This window comes from Oryza glaberrima, chromosome 2 (assembly GCF_000147395.1).
Source record: "Oryza glaberrima chromosome 2, OglaRS2, whole genome shotgun sequence".
In the NCBI taxonomy this organism is placed as follows: domain Eukaryota; kingdom Viridiplantae; phylum Streptophyta; class Magnoliopsida; order Poales; family Poaceae; genus Oryza; species Oryza glaberrima.
This window is the reverse complement of record NC_068327.1, coordinates 3782739-3800463: the sequence shown is the minus strand read 5'-3', so window position 1 is coordinate 3800463 and position 17725 is coordinate 3782739. Positions and strand designations below refer to the sequence as shown.

Genomic DNA, 17725 nt, shown 5'->3' with positions numbered 1-17725 from the left:
CTCTCATCTTTTGGCAAATTAAAGGAGGGGTTGAAGGCTTGGAGTTGGGGTCGGCCTTGGTGGCTTTTTCCCGGTCAGGATAGAGAATATCACCCTTGGGCTTTGTAGCAGAAGACTCCTAGCTAGCTAGCTAGCTAGAGAGAGAAACAAAGAAAGAGAAAGTTTGTGTCACACACAGAGAAAAAAAAGGAAGAAGCAGCAAAGCCATCACCCCAAGCAAAAGAGGAGAGAGTGAGAGAGAAACCCATCTAGAGAGAGAGAGAGAGACTAAAGAGCATATGAGCACAAGCTAGAGCTACAAGTGTGATCAAGCCATAGATAGAGAGAGAGAGAGAGAGGAAGAGCGAGCGAACCCTATTCCTTGTTCTTGAATCTGTCGTCTCCAATCGGGCAGGATCAAGGATCGACGAGGTAGAGAGAGTTATTATTATTATAGAGAGAGAGAATTAATTCGAGAGAGATCTAGAGAGAGAAGAAGAAGAGAGGAGATCATAGAAGAATGTTCCCTGGCTCGAAGAAGGGCGGCGGCGGCGGCGCGGCGGTGAGCTCGGGTGACGGCGGCGGCGGCAGGGCGGCGGCGGCGATGTGCGTGCAGGGCGACTCCGGCCTGGTCCTCACCACCGACCCCAAGCCGCGGCTCCGGTGGACGGTGGAGCTCCACGAGCGCTTCGTCGACGCCGTCACCCAGCTCGGCGGCCCCGACAGTACGCATCATCAATCTCTCAATCAATTCTCTCCAAAGAAATCGAAACAAGAATTAATCTCTTCTTTCTTACGATGAATTGATGATCGTCTTGTCGTCGCAGAGGCGACGCCCAAGACGATCATGAGGGTGATGGGAGTGAAGGGCCTCACCCTCTACCACCTCAAGAGCCATCTCCAGGTAACCTAGCTAGCTAACCACACCTTAGCTAGCTAGGGTTTTCTCCTAGCTTAGCTTGTTCCTCGATCTCTTTCTATCTATATGATTCTATATTCTTATGTTGGATGATTAACTAAATCTGTTTTTGGTTTCCTGAATATATCATGAACAGAAATTCAGGTTAGGGAAGCAACCGCACAAGGAGTTCAGCGAGCACTCAGTTAAGGAAGGTAATCAAGATCTTCTAGCATGCAGTGTGATTGATTTCAGTTTTGAATTTGAAGTTATAACTTAATTTCCACCACCAGTGCAACTGATAGTCTGAGGCGACTGATTTGTTCTTGAAATTTTCCACAGCCGCGGCAATGGAGATGCAAAGAAACGCAGCATCTTCTTCAGGCATAATGGGCAGAAGCATGAACCATGAGTAAGTTCTTTTCACAGATCACCTACACTAGTACACTAGTAACAGTACACTAGTACTGTAGAATTAATCCGGTTTAAGATTTTAATTTCTTTCTTAGTCCTTGTTCAGTTACTCTTTTTTTTTGTTCTTTCCTAACTCCATTTTTGTGTTTGCTTGTGTTTGAAATTCTATCTCTCAGCCGCAACGTGAACGATGCCATCAGAATGCAGATGGAGGTGCAAAGAAGGCTACATGAGCAACTAGAGGTAATTAACAAAATAAAAGCGTTGCATCCACATGCATATGCATTCAAATTAAATTGCACCATCAAATTCCCATGAAGTTTCATCAAGTTTCTCCTTTCAAATAAAGCACCAGGGAAGTTTACCTATCCACTTTTCTGCCCTTCATTCCCATGCTGCCATGCATACAAACAGACAGCTTAGCTTCTCATCATGCATACATCAACAACTTAAATTACATACCTCAACATTCTCATGAACCTTTACTTATACTACTTAATTATTACCATAACTACAAGATTAGTTAATTAGGCTAATAATTATGCCCTAATTAGCAAAGCTCATCATCATGCATATATATGGACAATTTGAATTGTCCAACAAATTAAAATTGGGCATGAATTCTAATTGGTGACATGCAGGTGCAGAAGCATCTGCAGATGAGGATCGAAGCGCAGGGGAAGTACATGCAGTCCATCCTGGAGAAAGCCTATCAGACGCTCGCCGCCGGCGATGTCGCGGCGGCGGTGGCGTGCGGCCCGGCGGGGTACAAATCCCTAGGCAACCACCAGGCGGCGGTGCTCGACGTGTGCTCCATGGGCTTCCCTTCCCTGCAAGACCTCCACATGTACGGCGGCGCCGGCGGCGGCCACCTCGACCTGCAGCAGCAGCAGCCGCCGGCGTCGACGATGGAGAGCTTCTTCGCCTGCGGCGACGGCGGCGGCTCGCTGGGGAAGACGGCGGCGAAGACGAGGCATTACGGCGGCGCCGGGAAGAGCCCGATGATGTGGGGCGTCGACGACGACGACGACGACGACCCGGCCGGGAAGTGCGGCGGCGGCGGCCATCATCAGCTGCAGATGGCGCCGCCGCCGATGATGGACGGCGGCATCGACGTCATGGACTCCCTCGCCGCCGACGTCTACGAGACGAAGCCGATCATGTCCGGCGACTCGACGGGGAGCAAGGGCGGCGGCTACGACGTCGCGGCGGCGGCGTCGAAGCTGGAGAGGCCGTCGCCGCGGCGGCCGCCGCAGCTGGGGAGCCCGTCGGTGATGGCCGGAGCTCAGACGAGGAACCTATCCTACGGGTAATCATAATTAGTTAATTAATTAATGAGTTAATTAACTAATTAAACCAGTTAATCACAGCAGAGGAAATTAATTAAATTGGCTCGTGCTCGATCGATCGAACTGTGGCTAAATAAGTTTTACAGCTCGAGTTCATGCATGGATTAATGGATATATAATTGGTAGCAACAGGGGGTAAATTATTATTAATGCGGCATTAATCAGGATGATCTTGTGGTATTGTGGTGCATCGATCATATATATGCTTGATGATGATGCCCAAATGCTAATTAAGATTATCTATTTTGAGGATGCATGTAATATGTTCTGTGTAATTGTGTGTTGTGTTAATTATCAAGATCATGGGTGTAAATGTGTAACTTATATTTGGCATTCTTGCATGCTAAAGAAACAAGCTTTCATTGATATATCTGAGGCTGCATGCGCGTATGTCGGTCGATCAAAAAACACAATGTTAATGGAACTTAATTTCCAGGTTGATACTTGTATTTAATTCACTGATTATGGAAATATGTTGAGATTTATTTCTGAAATATGAAAAACTAAATGCACCTAGTCGTCTATAGACTATAGCTTCGGCTCAAGGTTCATTCATGCGATCATATGATCGAATATATATATGCACATATATGTATGTGTTCATCAAATAAATTAACCATTTATGCATAGTTCACTAGCTAGATGTGTGTATATACATTGATGATTGATCAATATTTGTTCTAGCTCTGTAAAACGTTGCCGCATCAATTAATCTGCAAAATATATATAATGCCACAAGATGGATATATACATTTTCCAAGATAACTATATTAATTAATGAGCACACACATATGGCATCCATCTCTCAATTAATAAGCTGTATTACTAATAAATATAATACAGAAAATTTGTGCTACATATATATCCTCCCATATATGGAATTTTGATATCAATACGAGCTGCGATCGATCGATTAATACGACCATATGTAAAATATAGGTAAATATATATCAGTGGTCCAAGTTAATTATTATATAATATAATATAATAAGTTTTACAGTAGATTAATATTCCCAGATAAAACAATATGTACATTTCTGAATGGGAGCTGGAGTACATACTCCCTCCATATATATCTGATATAAAGTACAAAGCCTTCACTATAGTACATATATACTCCCTCCATATATCTCATCAACCTGCAGAAAATATATATGAATCATCAAAGTAGTCCTGCAAAGCAAAAGCAAAACGAATCTGCCTTATTAATTCTGTATAATTATATGTGTGTGATTAATTATATACTACACATATGGAATCAAGGAAAAAATATATATTACTTCTAGCAAGATAAGTACACACTATAGTACTCCTATCTAGCTGGCTTAGCTTAAGCCAAATTAAGAACGAGCTTATATGCATAATGCATGCATGCATGCATGAAATTAAGCATTATCAAAATGTAATTTTGCAATCAAGCCCCTCATGTGTGGCCGTGTGGGCCTAATCGAAATGATGATGATTCTACAGCCATGTAAAGAGGAAAAGAAGAAAGACAAGGGAGGAAAAAGGAAAATCAAAGCAAGAGTGTATTCGTACTACACGCAAAACGATTCGTATTTCGAATTCGGTTCATGACAACAGCATAATTGAAATGGGGACTTTGAAAACTTGCTAGCTAGATCGTGTCCCTGCAGCTTAGGATTACTCCCTCCGTCCCATAATATAAGAGATTTTAGGTAAATATGACACATCCTAGTACAATGAATCTGGACAGATCGTCTTATATTATAGGACAGAGGGAGTAGTAAGACCCTGTTTAGATGGGACTAAAACTTTTAAGTCCCTATCACATCGGATGTTTAGACACTAATTATAAATATTAAACGTAGACTATTAATAAAACCCATCCATAATCTTGGACTAATTCGTGAGACAAATCTATTGAGCCTAATTAATCCATGATTAGCTTATATGATGCTACAGTAAACATTCTCTAATTATGGATTAATTAGGCTTAAAAAATATATCTCGCAAATTAGTTTTCATTTATATAATTAGTTTTGTAAGTAGTCTATATTTAATACTCCAAATTAGTGTCTAAATACAGAGACTAAATTTAAGTCCCTGGATCTAAACACCACCTAAATTTCACCTACGGCAGTTATTATGATTGGAGTTAACAAAACCATAAGGGTTTTGGCACGTGACAACCCCAGGTATTATGGCTATAATGTTCTACAAAACGATCATTGACTTTGATATATGCTACGTGCATATTTTTTTATTTCTATACAATCATATATCTTAAATTCATGAGTTCTTTATCCATCGTATAAGTGTTACGTCGATGTAAGTACAGCTTTTTAAATTTTGGTACATGAATATGTCAAATCGATAATGGCGTGGTTTTATGAAACATTAGAATCATAATATCTAGATTAATGTATCATCTACCATAATCCCTGTGTTTTTTGCGACTTAGACCATAATAGGTGGGGTTTCATAAAATTTACTTTTAGTTTTAAATTAATCTTAAGAAGCATATATATATATATATATGCGCCTAGTTTCTCAGGGTACAAAATTCACATAGTTAAATTAGGGCACATGGCACAAATGATTTTGGCGGTTTTGAACAAAGTTGTGATCGCAAGATCATCAAAGATCCACAAATTCAATATACGGTGTCCTCAAGCGAGAATGGTCTGCCCAAATACAAGGAATCAAAATGTTTAGGTATGTAGAGTGGGTTTGAGAGTTAAAATTATACTATATCCTAAATTTAGAGATAAATTGATTGTGGCCTTTTACGGAAATTAAAGTACATATATACATGACATTTGTTACATGGAGATTGATCAATGTGGCTCTAATGTCTCATATCAACCCATTTGATCAAATATTCTTGAGGATCGCATGCTTTAGCAGATCCGACGGTCTACATCAACAATTCAACATCGCGAACAGAATAACAAGGCGAGGCACACAGTGGCATGTACATAAGGTGTGTAGTGACAAATTAAAAGGCCCATAAAAAGGGGAAAAAAAGACTTGTTATTTAGTTGGCATTTTGTCCTTGCATTGTATATACCGTTGTTGGAAGCTCTCTGAAAATGCTTCAAGGTATTTATATGTGTACCATAGGGATTGGGTTTATATGCATTGTTATTTCAGATTTTTCTTTTGTAAAGAAGGCCATTTAATCTGTGGATCATCTAGCCTATCCCTCACGAATTAAGGAACAAATCTTCTAGCATATCAGAAATGTGATCAGATTGGCTATATGCCCTCACCTTTGTACTCCATAATTAAGCAACATCAATTAAACAATATCCGGCCAAAGATAGCACAGATAAGGAGGAATGGAAGAAGTTGACACCTATACATAGAAAAAGGAAGAACGATAGAAGTCGACATGCAGATATAGGTGAGCCATGGACCAAAATAGACTCGAAGAACACCACAGAACAAGCATTATATTGAAGCATTGGCGATGCCCGGCACCATACCCTTCCATACCTTGAATGAGGCAGACGCACATTGAGTATCTTTCCATCTTTTTCAACCCCTTTTAGTTTTTTTTTCTCTGGGGAGGGTTAATTGTTCCTTGCAATGCTATCGTATATACTATCAATAGTACCATATAACGTCATGTTGGCTTGCGTAGTAGTTGCCACTTGTCACTACAATGTACACTTGTATATATCTAAGTTTGCGGCTCTGATATTCTTGCTGCTTTGTATATTGTGAATGCATTAAGATAATGCTAGCCTATTTTTTTAGGGGTATAAGAGGAAGATTAGTTTTTTTTAAAAAAAAATCTTATTTAATGCTCCATGCACGTGTCTAAAGATTAGATGTATTGTTTTTTGGGAAATTTTTTTTGAGGAACTAAACCAGGCCTTAGTTCCCAAATAAAATTTTTCACACTGTCACATCATGCATAGAGTACTAAATGTAGAAAAAAATCAATTACATAGTTCGCCAGGAAATTACAAGACGAATCTTTTAAGCCTAATTGCGCCATGATTTGACAATGTGGTGCTATAGTTAACACTTGCTAATGACGGATTAATTAGGCTTAATAAATTCTTCTCGCAGTTTTCTGGCGGAAACTGTAATTTGTTTTGTTATTAGACTACGTTTAATACTTTAAATGTATGTCTGTATATCCGATGTGATATGAAAGGGCAAAATTTTTTACCACCTACACAGGCCCTCAGTAGAAGCACTCTTTATTGGTGCATGGGAAATGCAGAGAGACCAGATAAAGTAGAGAGAGATGCAGAGATTTCAAGGAAGCTTCTTGTTGAACCGAACCCATATGCTCGATCTATGCTACGGACGGGAGAGAACTCCAAAAGCGTCCAACACTGAGAGCACAATTTCCGAGGCAAATCATCCTGGCCTCGGATTCCGGTCTGATCTTCTCTGGCAGGTGGGTCCCACTGGCAAGAGACAGGCAGCCTTTGGGTGAAAGAGAGGAGAGAGAGAGAAGAAGAAGAAGAAGAAGAAAGGCGCCATTGATGCAAGAGGAAGCTTCGTTTACGCTTTGCTAGCTTAGCTGCTGCTGACTGTAGTGGTGGTAGCAGTGCAGTGCAGTGTAGAGTAGTAAGGTTAATATCTTGGCTGTTCTTGTTGCCTCGGTAGGTGCCAAAGAGCGACAGAGGATTATGAATGATGATACTATATTAGAGCAAGTTTAATATAGTATAGCCCACTACTAACTCCAAATCATATATAGCCAATGTAATAGCCAATTCATACAATAGTTGTTTACTATACAATTAATATATGGTCTCATCTGTCATACACACATTACGTTTTGAAGTTCTACGTTTTGAAGTTCGTGCTGCAGCTGACTTATATATCTATAGCCCGCTGCTATTCTCTTTTTTCCTTTATCCTTTTAAAATATGTTTATAGCTCGCTTATAGCCTGTGTTTGAGAACTTGAGACTCGAGAGGATATCCCGGTGACCGGCCGGATCTACATTTTTATTTCATGTGCTTTTTCCTCCTCCAAATACTACCACGACATGATGTATAGGAGTATATATAAGTAAAACTGGCTTTGATGGAGTTCATGCAAAATGGTATTGGTAATTTGGTACCACGCCATATTTGGTGGGAGATTCAACAATCACTCGTCCTAAAATATAAAACCATGTTTCATATTATAAATCACTGTGGCTTTGAGTTTAATCAAGTATTATAAAAGAAAGCTGATAGATATATCTATAGCATCAAATTAGTTTGAGTAAGAAACAAATCAAAAACCCCTCCGTCAATACAAAAATATATAACAACCTCTAGTCTTCAAAATTTATCCCAAAATATAACTTCACCTACATTTTTTTTCTCATCTAATCACAACCATCCCACATTTAACTCCACCAATTTTCTCAATATCCATGTTTAACCCTAAATTTGAGACAAAAGTAGTAAAACGGAGGGAGTTTAAATGTTATCACAATTCCTTTTACCAGAATCAGCTTAACCTTTTTTTTCTCAGATAACAGGAGATTTATTGAACTCAACAAATTGCACGAGGTCATAATACACTTATCCCGAGAATCAACTGAGCTGGCTACCGGGTGCACTGATAAGTCTGAAATTTCACAAACTGAAATGAAATCTTAAACCTTGGGGCCTCACCTCAAAAGGAAGGACGTGAAAAGGTTGGCAGAACATTGCGGGTATCCTCCAAATTCTCTAGAAAGCCCACATTTTGCACCAACGAATCGATGTCTAAATGCGATACAATAAAACGGAGGCGTGTAGCGAATCCCGCAATTATGGTAAGATTCAATCAGACCACATGCATATGAGTTCAGAAAAGTTCTTGAACCGCAACTCAATTCAATACATCAAGAGATCATGCAAAATGGACCCAAAGGGGCAAGGCCTGATTTTCATGCAGCTCATGGTCGAGCCCATTGGATACTTTTGCTTTGTTTTTGTTGCTTGACTAGAGGCTTTCCATTTTTTTTATTTCCTAGTAGTAGAATTAAAGTTGTTGTCTTTGGACATGGACACTACTGATATGAGTAGCGTGATGATTTCTCAGGTAGTACTAGTACCAAACAAAGCTCGGAGATGAAGCCGTGCTTTACGGTTCACATCATGTACAACTCATTGGGGAACTTTTTATTCCGGCTCCCTGGCTTAGCTTACTCCACTTTATTTTTATTATTTCTTCTTATTATTATTCTAAGTTTCTAACCTGTCCTGCAGGTGCCAGTAGCCTCAGTACTCTTCAGTTCTTGCAGCTACTCTTGCCCCCGGCTTCGATTCATCACCAGCCAGGTGCTTCGGTTTTAAGACGCACGGTACTCTCAAGTGGATCAGTTCAGGTTTCCCATGCAAATGTACTTGAGCTGCAATTGCAAACCGAGCAATGTGATCAAGAACAGGATAAGCGTAAAACCAGAGAGGTGTTTGCAATTTGCATGTCTAATGGCAATGCTAACCTCCAGGTACTCGTCCATGCCGTATTTTGATCCTTCTCTCCCAAGGCCAGATTGCTTGACGCCGCCAAACGGCGCAACCTGAAGAAAAAACAAGTTAGAACAGCATTTATAAAGTGGACCATAAGGAGAAGGGAGTTGCTTAGCTTTTGTTATCTGGGACGGTGCTTGCTTCTTACCTCTGTTGAGATGATCCCCTCGTTCACACCGACTAGTCCATATTCAAGAGCTTCCGAAACGCGCCATGAACGAGGTATGCTCTTTGTGAAGATATATGCAGCTAAGCCTGCAATTAATCATTGAAGAAGATAATTCTTGAGGGATTGGAAGGAACAAGGGAAACAGGTCAAGTTTGTACAGCTAGCAATAGGGGATGCATTTCTACAGGTTAGCAGTATGGACATCGTTTCTCATCATATTTCAACCTTAAAGCAAAACAAGGACATGACTGGATAAATAACTGTCAGGAATTCTTAAGGTAAATAGGCCTACATGGTTAAAATTCTATATTGCTACATCCATGTTAGTTGCCTTGTCTCTCACTACAGAAATACCCTGACTTGCTACAATGCAGTTTCTTCTTCTTTTTTTCTTTAAAGGACTAGGCATATCACGGAAGAGCAAATTTTAAGGAAACAGTCTTAAATAGTTAAGAATATACTGTACTCTAGTAACGAACCTGCGTTGGTATCATTGGCCATACGGATTGCATCTTCCTCAGTTTTGAATGGTACAAGTGGTGCAACTGGACCAAAGACTTCTTCCCTGAAGCCAAATGTGATTGTTAGAAACTAGAACAAGGATGTCAAAGAATTTCTCAATGATTGAACATTTCTTCGCATGAAGGTAAAGCATATGCACTAAAATAAGGTCAAATCACAATTTTTGAACCCTACCTGAAAAGAAGCATATCATTGCTGACGTTCCCTACTACAGTTGGCTCATAGAATGACATCCCAAGACTGTGCCTTTTACCACCAAGCATGATGTTTGCTCCCTGCAAAAGGATGATGGGGGTATCTTACGTGTAGTTGCAAAGATAAGCAGACAAAAGAAAACAAACAAGGTCCCAGTCTTTAACTGAAGCAGGCAAACAACATAAGTACTAGCCAAAGCTGATTTATATACCCTTACAGGCCAAGTTAATGTTTTCCAAGAGAAATCCAGCAAACAGCCTATCGACCAACAAACCAGATGGGGCCGGGGGCAGCAATCAGTGCAGTTTTACATTTTTGAACCCTACCCTCTAATTTCAAAGGGGGGAATGAACATCCTTGTGATGATTTCAGATTACCTTTGAAGTGGCGTCATTTATGAACTTCTCTACCTGGAGGAAACAGATTGCAGATGGAACATTTGAGGAACTATTACTTAACATTAACAATATGGGAAATTACTGGAAGTCTGCAGAATTTATACCTTCTGAACAGCAGCTTCATTGATCAGAGGGCCCTGCATATTAAAGGAAATGGAAATCCTAAGTTGGGAATAGATAAATTCTAAAATGTATGTCATATAGGTATAACAAAGTGCACAGAGCAGAGAAGCAAAATTGGTCCATATGAATTCATCCAGAAGGTGAACGGTTTTAATTTTAAGTGCTGTAACATTAGGTATACTTACAACGCTAATAAATAAGCATTCCATAAAATTTGTCTAGGCAATGAATATAAGAATCATATTGCCAAAAGTTATTAGTTCTATAATTTTAATGGCGATGGAGACACAGTTATGTACCTGTGATGTACTCTCTTCAAGCCCATTACCAACCTTCAAACTCTGAACAGCCTTGATAAACGCACTTGCAAATTTTTCATAAATACCTACAGATGAGACAAACACTATTGTAACAGAGCAAAATAGGCCCTAACAACATAAACATGTCATAGATGAAAAATTTACCTTCTTGCACCAATATCCTGTTTGCACATACACATGTCTGTCCGCTGTTACGGAACTTAGCAGCAAGCTGAACAGAAGTAGTGTTGATAAACATGCATCATAATAGAATGTAAAATGCAATTAAAGATGATGTATGTTGGTCAGTATATCAATGAGAAACAAAGTACACCACAAAAAAAAAAATGTTGAAATGGTAGATAAGTCTTTTTTTTTTTTTGCTTACACTGCCTTTAATGGCAACATCAATGTCTGCATCATCAAAAACAATGCAAGGTGCATTGCCACCAAGCTCCAAAGAAACCTGTAAAATAACTTATCAGCATGAACACCAGAAATGTTTTTTTTGAAAAGCTTCACTAAAAACATATAATTTACATAAAGTGAAATGACCTTACTCACTGACAATATGGTGCAACTGCGACCAATATGCCACCAAAAAGGTCAAAAGCAGAAATGTCAAAGCTATTATTGACATGATATAATATTACTAGCCAAAATACTGCTCAAAATTTAGAACTCTATATCAACACATCTAAGAACAACACACCATTTAGGAACCTTGCAGGCTAAGTGCATTAGCATGCTTTGACAAGTTTAGCCCAAAAACACACCATCAGGGGGTTCCAAAATGCAGGCATTTCCACCAGCTTCTGCCAAATGGCAAATTTGGGGCTGCTTTTCCAAGATTTGATGCTTTCAGCACATCTAATTAGTGATATAGACGTTGTGGGGGAATACATGCTTTATGGGGTTTTTAGTGACTAGGCCGAAAGAAATAAAAAGTGTTAGGGGTGAGTTTGCAAAAACCGAGAGTACTGTCCAGTTTCCATTCACATGTAATTTCTTCATTGTACATAACCTTTGTGGATTTAAAAAAAAAAATAATATACCATAGCCACCCCCACCCCCCACCACATGTTTCAAGGTTGAAAGAAAAAACTGTCCAGTTAGCATTAGTTTTTTGAAACCTTCTTCCCAGATTCCTTGCACACTCATACAGACATGTGGCAATCAAGTGTATTCTAAAGGAGAATCAGCATTCATAATATATTTTATTGTCCAAACATCAGAACTTCTCGGTTATACCTTCTTCACAGTATTTGCTGATCCAGCCATCAGTTTTTTGCCAACAGCTGTTGACCCTGTGAATGTAATCTTTCTGACCTATTAAAAGCATATTATCTTGTCAAAAAAAATTGTTCTTACTTATCCTATTAACTCAGAAGAATCTAATATTGCAGATATGATGAAGAATGGGAGGAAATAGAACCTGTGTACTCTGGAGTAGAGCATCACCTATCTCAGGAGCATTACCCATCACAACATTTATTGCGCCCTGGATAAAAGAATATGTTCAAGATAGCGACCATGAATGGAATCATGAGAAGAAGAAAAAAACCACTGGATGAATGAACAGATAATGGAAAAACAACTTCTTCATTTGCGAATAACAGAGAGGAATTTAGATTTCTCTACTACTTGAAAGGGGTTGGTGGTGAACTGGTGATAATGTGCTCAAAACCCCCCATCCCTTCTCACACCAATCCTGATGGATCTACATAGACATCTGTCTTGTTTGTAGTAGTATTTTATCCTCTTCACATGTGTATATCATCCACTGGGTGATTGTTCTGATGTGAATAACATGTTTTTTTCAGATTTGAGAACGATTATATTTGTACTGTGAAATTTATCACTACAATACACATTTTTTTTATATCCTTGCATTGCATGTGAACTATGCTAGTAATAGTAAATACTTGAACATAAGTGGAGTTGCAGATAACTTGAGAGAATTACAGCTGGTATTCCAGCTTGAAGAGCAAGATCTGCTGCAGCAAGTGCTGTCAAAGGTGTGAACTCTGATGGCTTGACAACGACAGTGCAGCCACAAGCCAATGCTGGTCCAACCTGCACAAAAGTACAAAACCACATATAAGAGAATAACATGTACTACCTTAGCTATTTCTCCCTTTTGAACAGTTTAGAAGAACAGAAGTGTAGTGCATTGCTCGAGACCTTTCTGGTTATCATCGCTAAAGGAAAATTCCATGGTGTAACAGCTCCAACTACTCCAACAGGCTGTAACAAAAGAAACACTAAGATATATAATATGTAGTTTATATGTAAATTTTCACATGGTAGGGATTAAATAGTAAAGATAAAGATAAGCTACAGCAGGTCAAGAAAACTATTTATTAGTTCGTGCTACACTTCAGTAATGGAGTGTTCAAACCTTATGCAAAATCAGATAGTAACCAATACTCATTTCTGATTATATCACTCTTCCTCTTTCATAAAAATGTATAAGCTCAGCAAAGATAGTAAAGTAGATCGTACAAGTACTCTACTACTATATATGTTACAGATAGAAATTGACAATGGCTCAAGACAAACTGGTGAATATGCAATAAAAACAGGCCGGTTAAGTGATTGGGGTTAAAGTTATTTTGAGCATAATTAATAAAGTTACAATGTTTTAGCATATTACCTGCTTCAAAACCAATAATCTACGATCAGATAGAGTTGGGGGAATAATATCACCATATATACGCTTTGCTTCTTCAGCAAAGTATTCAATAAAACTTGCACCATATGTGACCTGAATATTTATAGCAACCAATGAGTCTCCAGTAAGGCTTTAGAATCACATATTCCAACTAACGAATATCAGCGCAGTATTTTAGAAAGTACCTCACCAAGAGCCTCTTTCATAGGTTTCCCTTGCTCCAGTGTCATGAGAAGTGCAAGTTCTTCCTTGTGTGAGATAATTAAATCATGCCTTCGTGCAATATGATAAGTCAGAAAAAGCATCTAAGTAATACTACATAAAAATCGTTGTTATCACTAAATCTTTAAAATATGTGCTCATAAAAATTACCATTTTCTTAGAGCCTTGCTCCTCTCATTTGCAGTGAGTTTGCTCCAAGCTAAAAAAAGAAAAGGATTGATATTCAAACAGAAGGAGTATAAGTAGTGAATATGATCAACAAACAAAAGCAAATCAATTTATCCTAATTACTGCAAATAGTTATTTTAGATGGAATGCAATTTTCATTACCCAGCTTTTGGGAGAAAGCCAAAATACAGAGTCTGAAAACAGTAAAAAGAAAGAAACAGAAACTGCAGTGCTATTACAAAAGGCACCAAAGCGCTGGGTGGGGAGACCGGCTTAACATCCAAGATCACAAACAAGGGAACATCTCTCCCCCACAACCTCTGAACATTGCAAATAGTTATATAGAGAGCAAAATTGTATCCAAACAGACCTCTAATTATTGTATAGGAATGTGGAATAAAATGTTGTACAAGGCAAAGAATAAACATGACAAGTTTGATACAGATAAGAATAAACAAATATCAAAGGAGAGATGATTCTTTGAAATTCTAACTTCACTTTGCTAATAGTGTACTCTTTTTTTGTCTAATAGTTTGAGTTCCACCTTAGCATTTGGATAGAGTAAAGGTTATTCCATTGAGTACAGACTGTCTTCTAAATCTTTTACATAATTTTCCAGTGCTACATTTCGAAAGGCTTGCAACAAAAGAAGAATTTGATAGATATTCACCTTGTAAGGCTACATTGCAGTAGTTATTGATCCTATGACTTACTTATGAATTGCTCTAAGTACCAAACTTGACATTAGTAAGGGTTATTGTTGAGCTATATGATATCTAAGCAAACTAGAAGCATTTTTGAGATATAACTAGATATTTGTGGTGAATAAAAATATCGGTCACATGTGAAAACTAGTGCTCTTTATTGCCAAGAAGAATAAACAGAACTGAGATAAACTAAATTTCATTCGATTCAAAATATCCAGTATATGTATTGAATTCTCGAAGAAATTTAATCAAATAACATTAAAAAGATCAGGCCTACTAAAGCAACTCTGAAGCATAAAAATTGAATGTAGTTTATACTTCTGACGTACAATAGAATGTACTGTGAGCTGAAGCTATTGCATCAGATGTTTCTTTGCTGCCCATACAGGACACATTGGCAAGAGTCTCTCCAGTTGCTGGATTTTGAACCTAAGAGAGGAAAAGAATGGTGTTTTAATCATCAACAACTAACACTGTCATAAACTAGAGATATAAACACTGGATAAAGTTCTTTCCAATAGCAACGTGTTCTTATTGTCCAGTCCAATTGACAAAATTAACCTAAGCAGAAAAATCAAAAGCCACAATATGAGCTTAAATTGCAACGCTACATTCCTCATTCATGACTATTAACTCTGTAACAGCGATGGCAAATATGCTCTAACAAAAATATAAAGGTATAGAGCTAGTTTATGTTTGCAAGTAAGTGTATGACATTCTCCAGCGATCTAGACTCAGTAATCCCCTCACAAAGATTTCCAAAACGAACAGCACTAGACAGTGTGATCTTTCATTCAATACAAAGATTTTCCCATTACAACACCTAGACACCCCAGTGTTACAAGTGCCCCTCTCGAAATCACCTAGCAATGTGAAACAAAACCACCAGGTACAAAGCATCTTGCAGAAAATAAATTAGCTCAACGAACTGCTCACAGGGATTTCCAAGAGCAAATTGCATGTTCACAACCTATACATTAAATTCACCAATTAATCTACAGTCCAACAGAGTTTCACCCCCACAATTCCAATCTGCATGTTCTGTACTAATCCATAAATCGACTGAAATTAATTCTATGCACGACGCATCAATCCACAGGCATCGAAACGAACAAGCGTAACAGTGAGTTTCGGTCCCAAGTTAGTGACTTCTCTAATTTTATTTTTTTTGACAAGTCGCCACACCAGAGCAGAGAAAGCGATGCAAGAGCAACCGGAGCTATGCCTGCCTGAGACGCGCGATGGGGACGGGTAACTAGGGCAAAAATTACCTCGATGGTCTTGCCGTCGTAGGCGTCCACCCATTTGCCGCCGATGAGCCCCTGCGTCCGGAGCAGCCCCGCCGCCCGTACCTTCTCCATCGCCGCCCCCGCGTCCACGCTCATCTGCACAAACCTCCCAATTCACAGCAAGCGCCCTAAACCCACATCCCACATATCACATATGAAGAGGGGGGGGGGGGGGGGGGGCAGAGGGGGAGAGTACGTGGCGGCGGAGGAGGACGCCGGAGGAGGAGGTGGACGAGGCGGCGAGGATGTGGCGCGCGCCGAGCGCCGCCGCGCGTCGCATCGCCATCGCCATCGCCATGGTGGTGGGGGTGGAGAGTTCGCGAGGAAGACGACGAGGCGGGTGGCGATCGGGCCACCTGTTCTGTTCGGATCAGTGGCGCTTTGTGCCGTAGTATTAAATTATTATAAGGGGGAGATTTTGTAAAACTTTTTGTATAAAGTTTGAGTTTTTGAGCTGGTAAATTTTGGAATTATTTAGTACTCCACGTCATTCAAATTTCAAGTGATCAAATAATTTGGGAAATTGGAAGATGATGGAAAGATTTACTCCTATTTATGTTGTTAGGTTCTCTCTCTCTCTCTCTCTCTCTCTCTCGCTCGTTTGAAGCAGTATGAACTTGGAGAAATTTTGCTCTGTTTCATTTGACCAAAGCTTTATACTCGAAATTGATTGATCTTTGGAAGAAGTTTAGTACGACACGAGGTGACGAGGGAGGAAATAAATTTGGGCCATCCTTTAGTGGGCTTCATGGATTAGAAGAGTTGGGCCGAAAAAAAACGGGGCCAAGATATACCGAACATGACAATATGGGCCTTTGGTATGTCCAGTCCACAATATCAGATCCATGGACTTTTGGGCTGATTGTGCGGGTTGTCCTTACTTTCTTTGGAATGGAATCAATATCATTTTCCTTCAATATCGTCTTTTCTCTACTATTATAAAAATTGAAGATGTTTTCGTCGGTATTTTGGTACGTCATCCGTATATGAGTCGGTTTTTAAGTTTGTTTGTTTTTGAAAATACATATCCATATTTGAGTCGTTTTTAAGATCGTTCACTTTTGGTAATACAGAAGGAATCATATAAGAATCTCGCATGCTAACTTGAAACGATCGGACTCCTAACTGCAGCTCATAATTTTCTAAAAATATATAACAATAATACGATTAAAATAGACTTTACCCATTGCAATGCACGGGCATTTTTTTTAGTAACTTAAAACATAAAAAAGAGAAGATCGAACATATAATGTACAGAGATAATAAATTAACTAAGTATAATATGTCTATTTATGTCTATGCAAATTCCCGAGACACAATATCAATGTCAGGTTAGGCACTGGTATACCCACTAAGGCTGTGTTCGCTGGAGCGGGTTCCTAACTGGAACAGTGCGCACGAAAAACGGAACGGTCTATTAGCACATGATTAATTAAGTATTAGCTATTTTTTTCAAAAATGGATTAATATGATTTTTTTAAGCAACTTTCGTATAGAAACTTTTTTTGCAAAAAAATGCATCGTTTAGCAGTTTGAAAAGCGTGCGCGCGGAAAACGAGGGAGATAGTTGAGAAACCTGGGGTAAAAACACAGTCTAACTCTACAAATTTATGTGTTAAATATTATGTAGTATGTTTGCAAACAACTTTTTAAGAATAAAGATATTCTCAAGTCTATAACTGAAAAAAATTATAAGAAAGTCCATTGAAAAGTATAAGCCACGTAGTTGTCAATTTATAATCTGTAAAATACTTGGTCATTGAGGGCCTCCGGATCAACTAAATTCATGTTTGGCGTCACTTTAACCCACCTAAATGTGCATTCTTCTTATGCCAGCTCTCTCTCACTATTTTATCTTCTCAATTTTTCTTTCTTT

The 17725-nt window shown here is 39.0% G+C and overlaps 2 protein-coding genes across 3 annotated transcripts; one reads left to right on the top strand and one right to left on the bottom strand.

Annotated features, from left to right (window-relative positions):
• The first annotated feature begins 63 nt into the window (after positions 1 to 63).
• Positions 64 to 3054, top strand: LOC127761630 (myb family transcription factor IPN2). Of its 2 annotated transcripts, none has more exons than XM_052285949.1 (6): positions 64 to 704; positions 807 to 883; positions 1035 to 1092; positions 1220 to 1289; positions 1468 to 1534; positions 1939 to 3054. In XM_052285949.1, the coding sequence occupies exons 1-6, from the start codon at positions 500 to 502 to the stop codon at positions 2602 to 2604; spliced, it is 1143 nt and encodes a 380-aa protein (XP_052141909.1). In that variant the 5' UTR covers positions 64 to 499; the 3' UTR covers positions 2605 to 3054. The 2 variants fall into 2 exon arrangements, with proteins under 2 accessions (XP_052141909.1, XP_052141908.1); XM_052285948.1 differs by having other exon boundaries at positions 68 to 704; positions 1933 to 3053.
• Positions 3055 to 8386: 5332 nt separating this feature from the next.
• LOC127763406 (succinate-semialdehyde dehydrogenase, mitochondrial) lies at positions 8387 to 16238 on the bottom strand. The gene is made up of 20 exons (XM_052288093.1): positions 16046 to 16238; positions 15832 to 15945; positions 14890 to 14989; positions 13836 to 13884; positions 13649 to 13736; positions 13446 to 13556; positions 12974 to 13036; positions 12755 to 12865; positions 12225 to 12290; positions 12041 to 12118; positions 11178 to 11255; positions 10955 to 11021; positions 10790 to 10875; positions 10472 to 10504; positions 10347 to 10379; positions 9949 to 10049; positions 9732 to 9817; positions 9232 to 9338; positions 9056 to 9133; positions 8387 to 8962 (listed from the first exon to the last, which is right to left on the bottom strand). Exons 1-20 carry the CDS (start codon positions 16145 to 16147, stop codon positions 8930 to 8932), a joined length of 1584 nt encoding a protein of 527 aa, XP_052144053.1. The 5' UTR covers positions 16148 to 16238; the 3' UTR covers positions 8387 to 8929.
• Positions 16239 to 17725: the final 1487 nt, after the last annotated feature.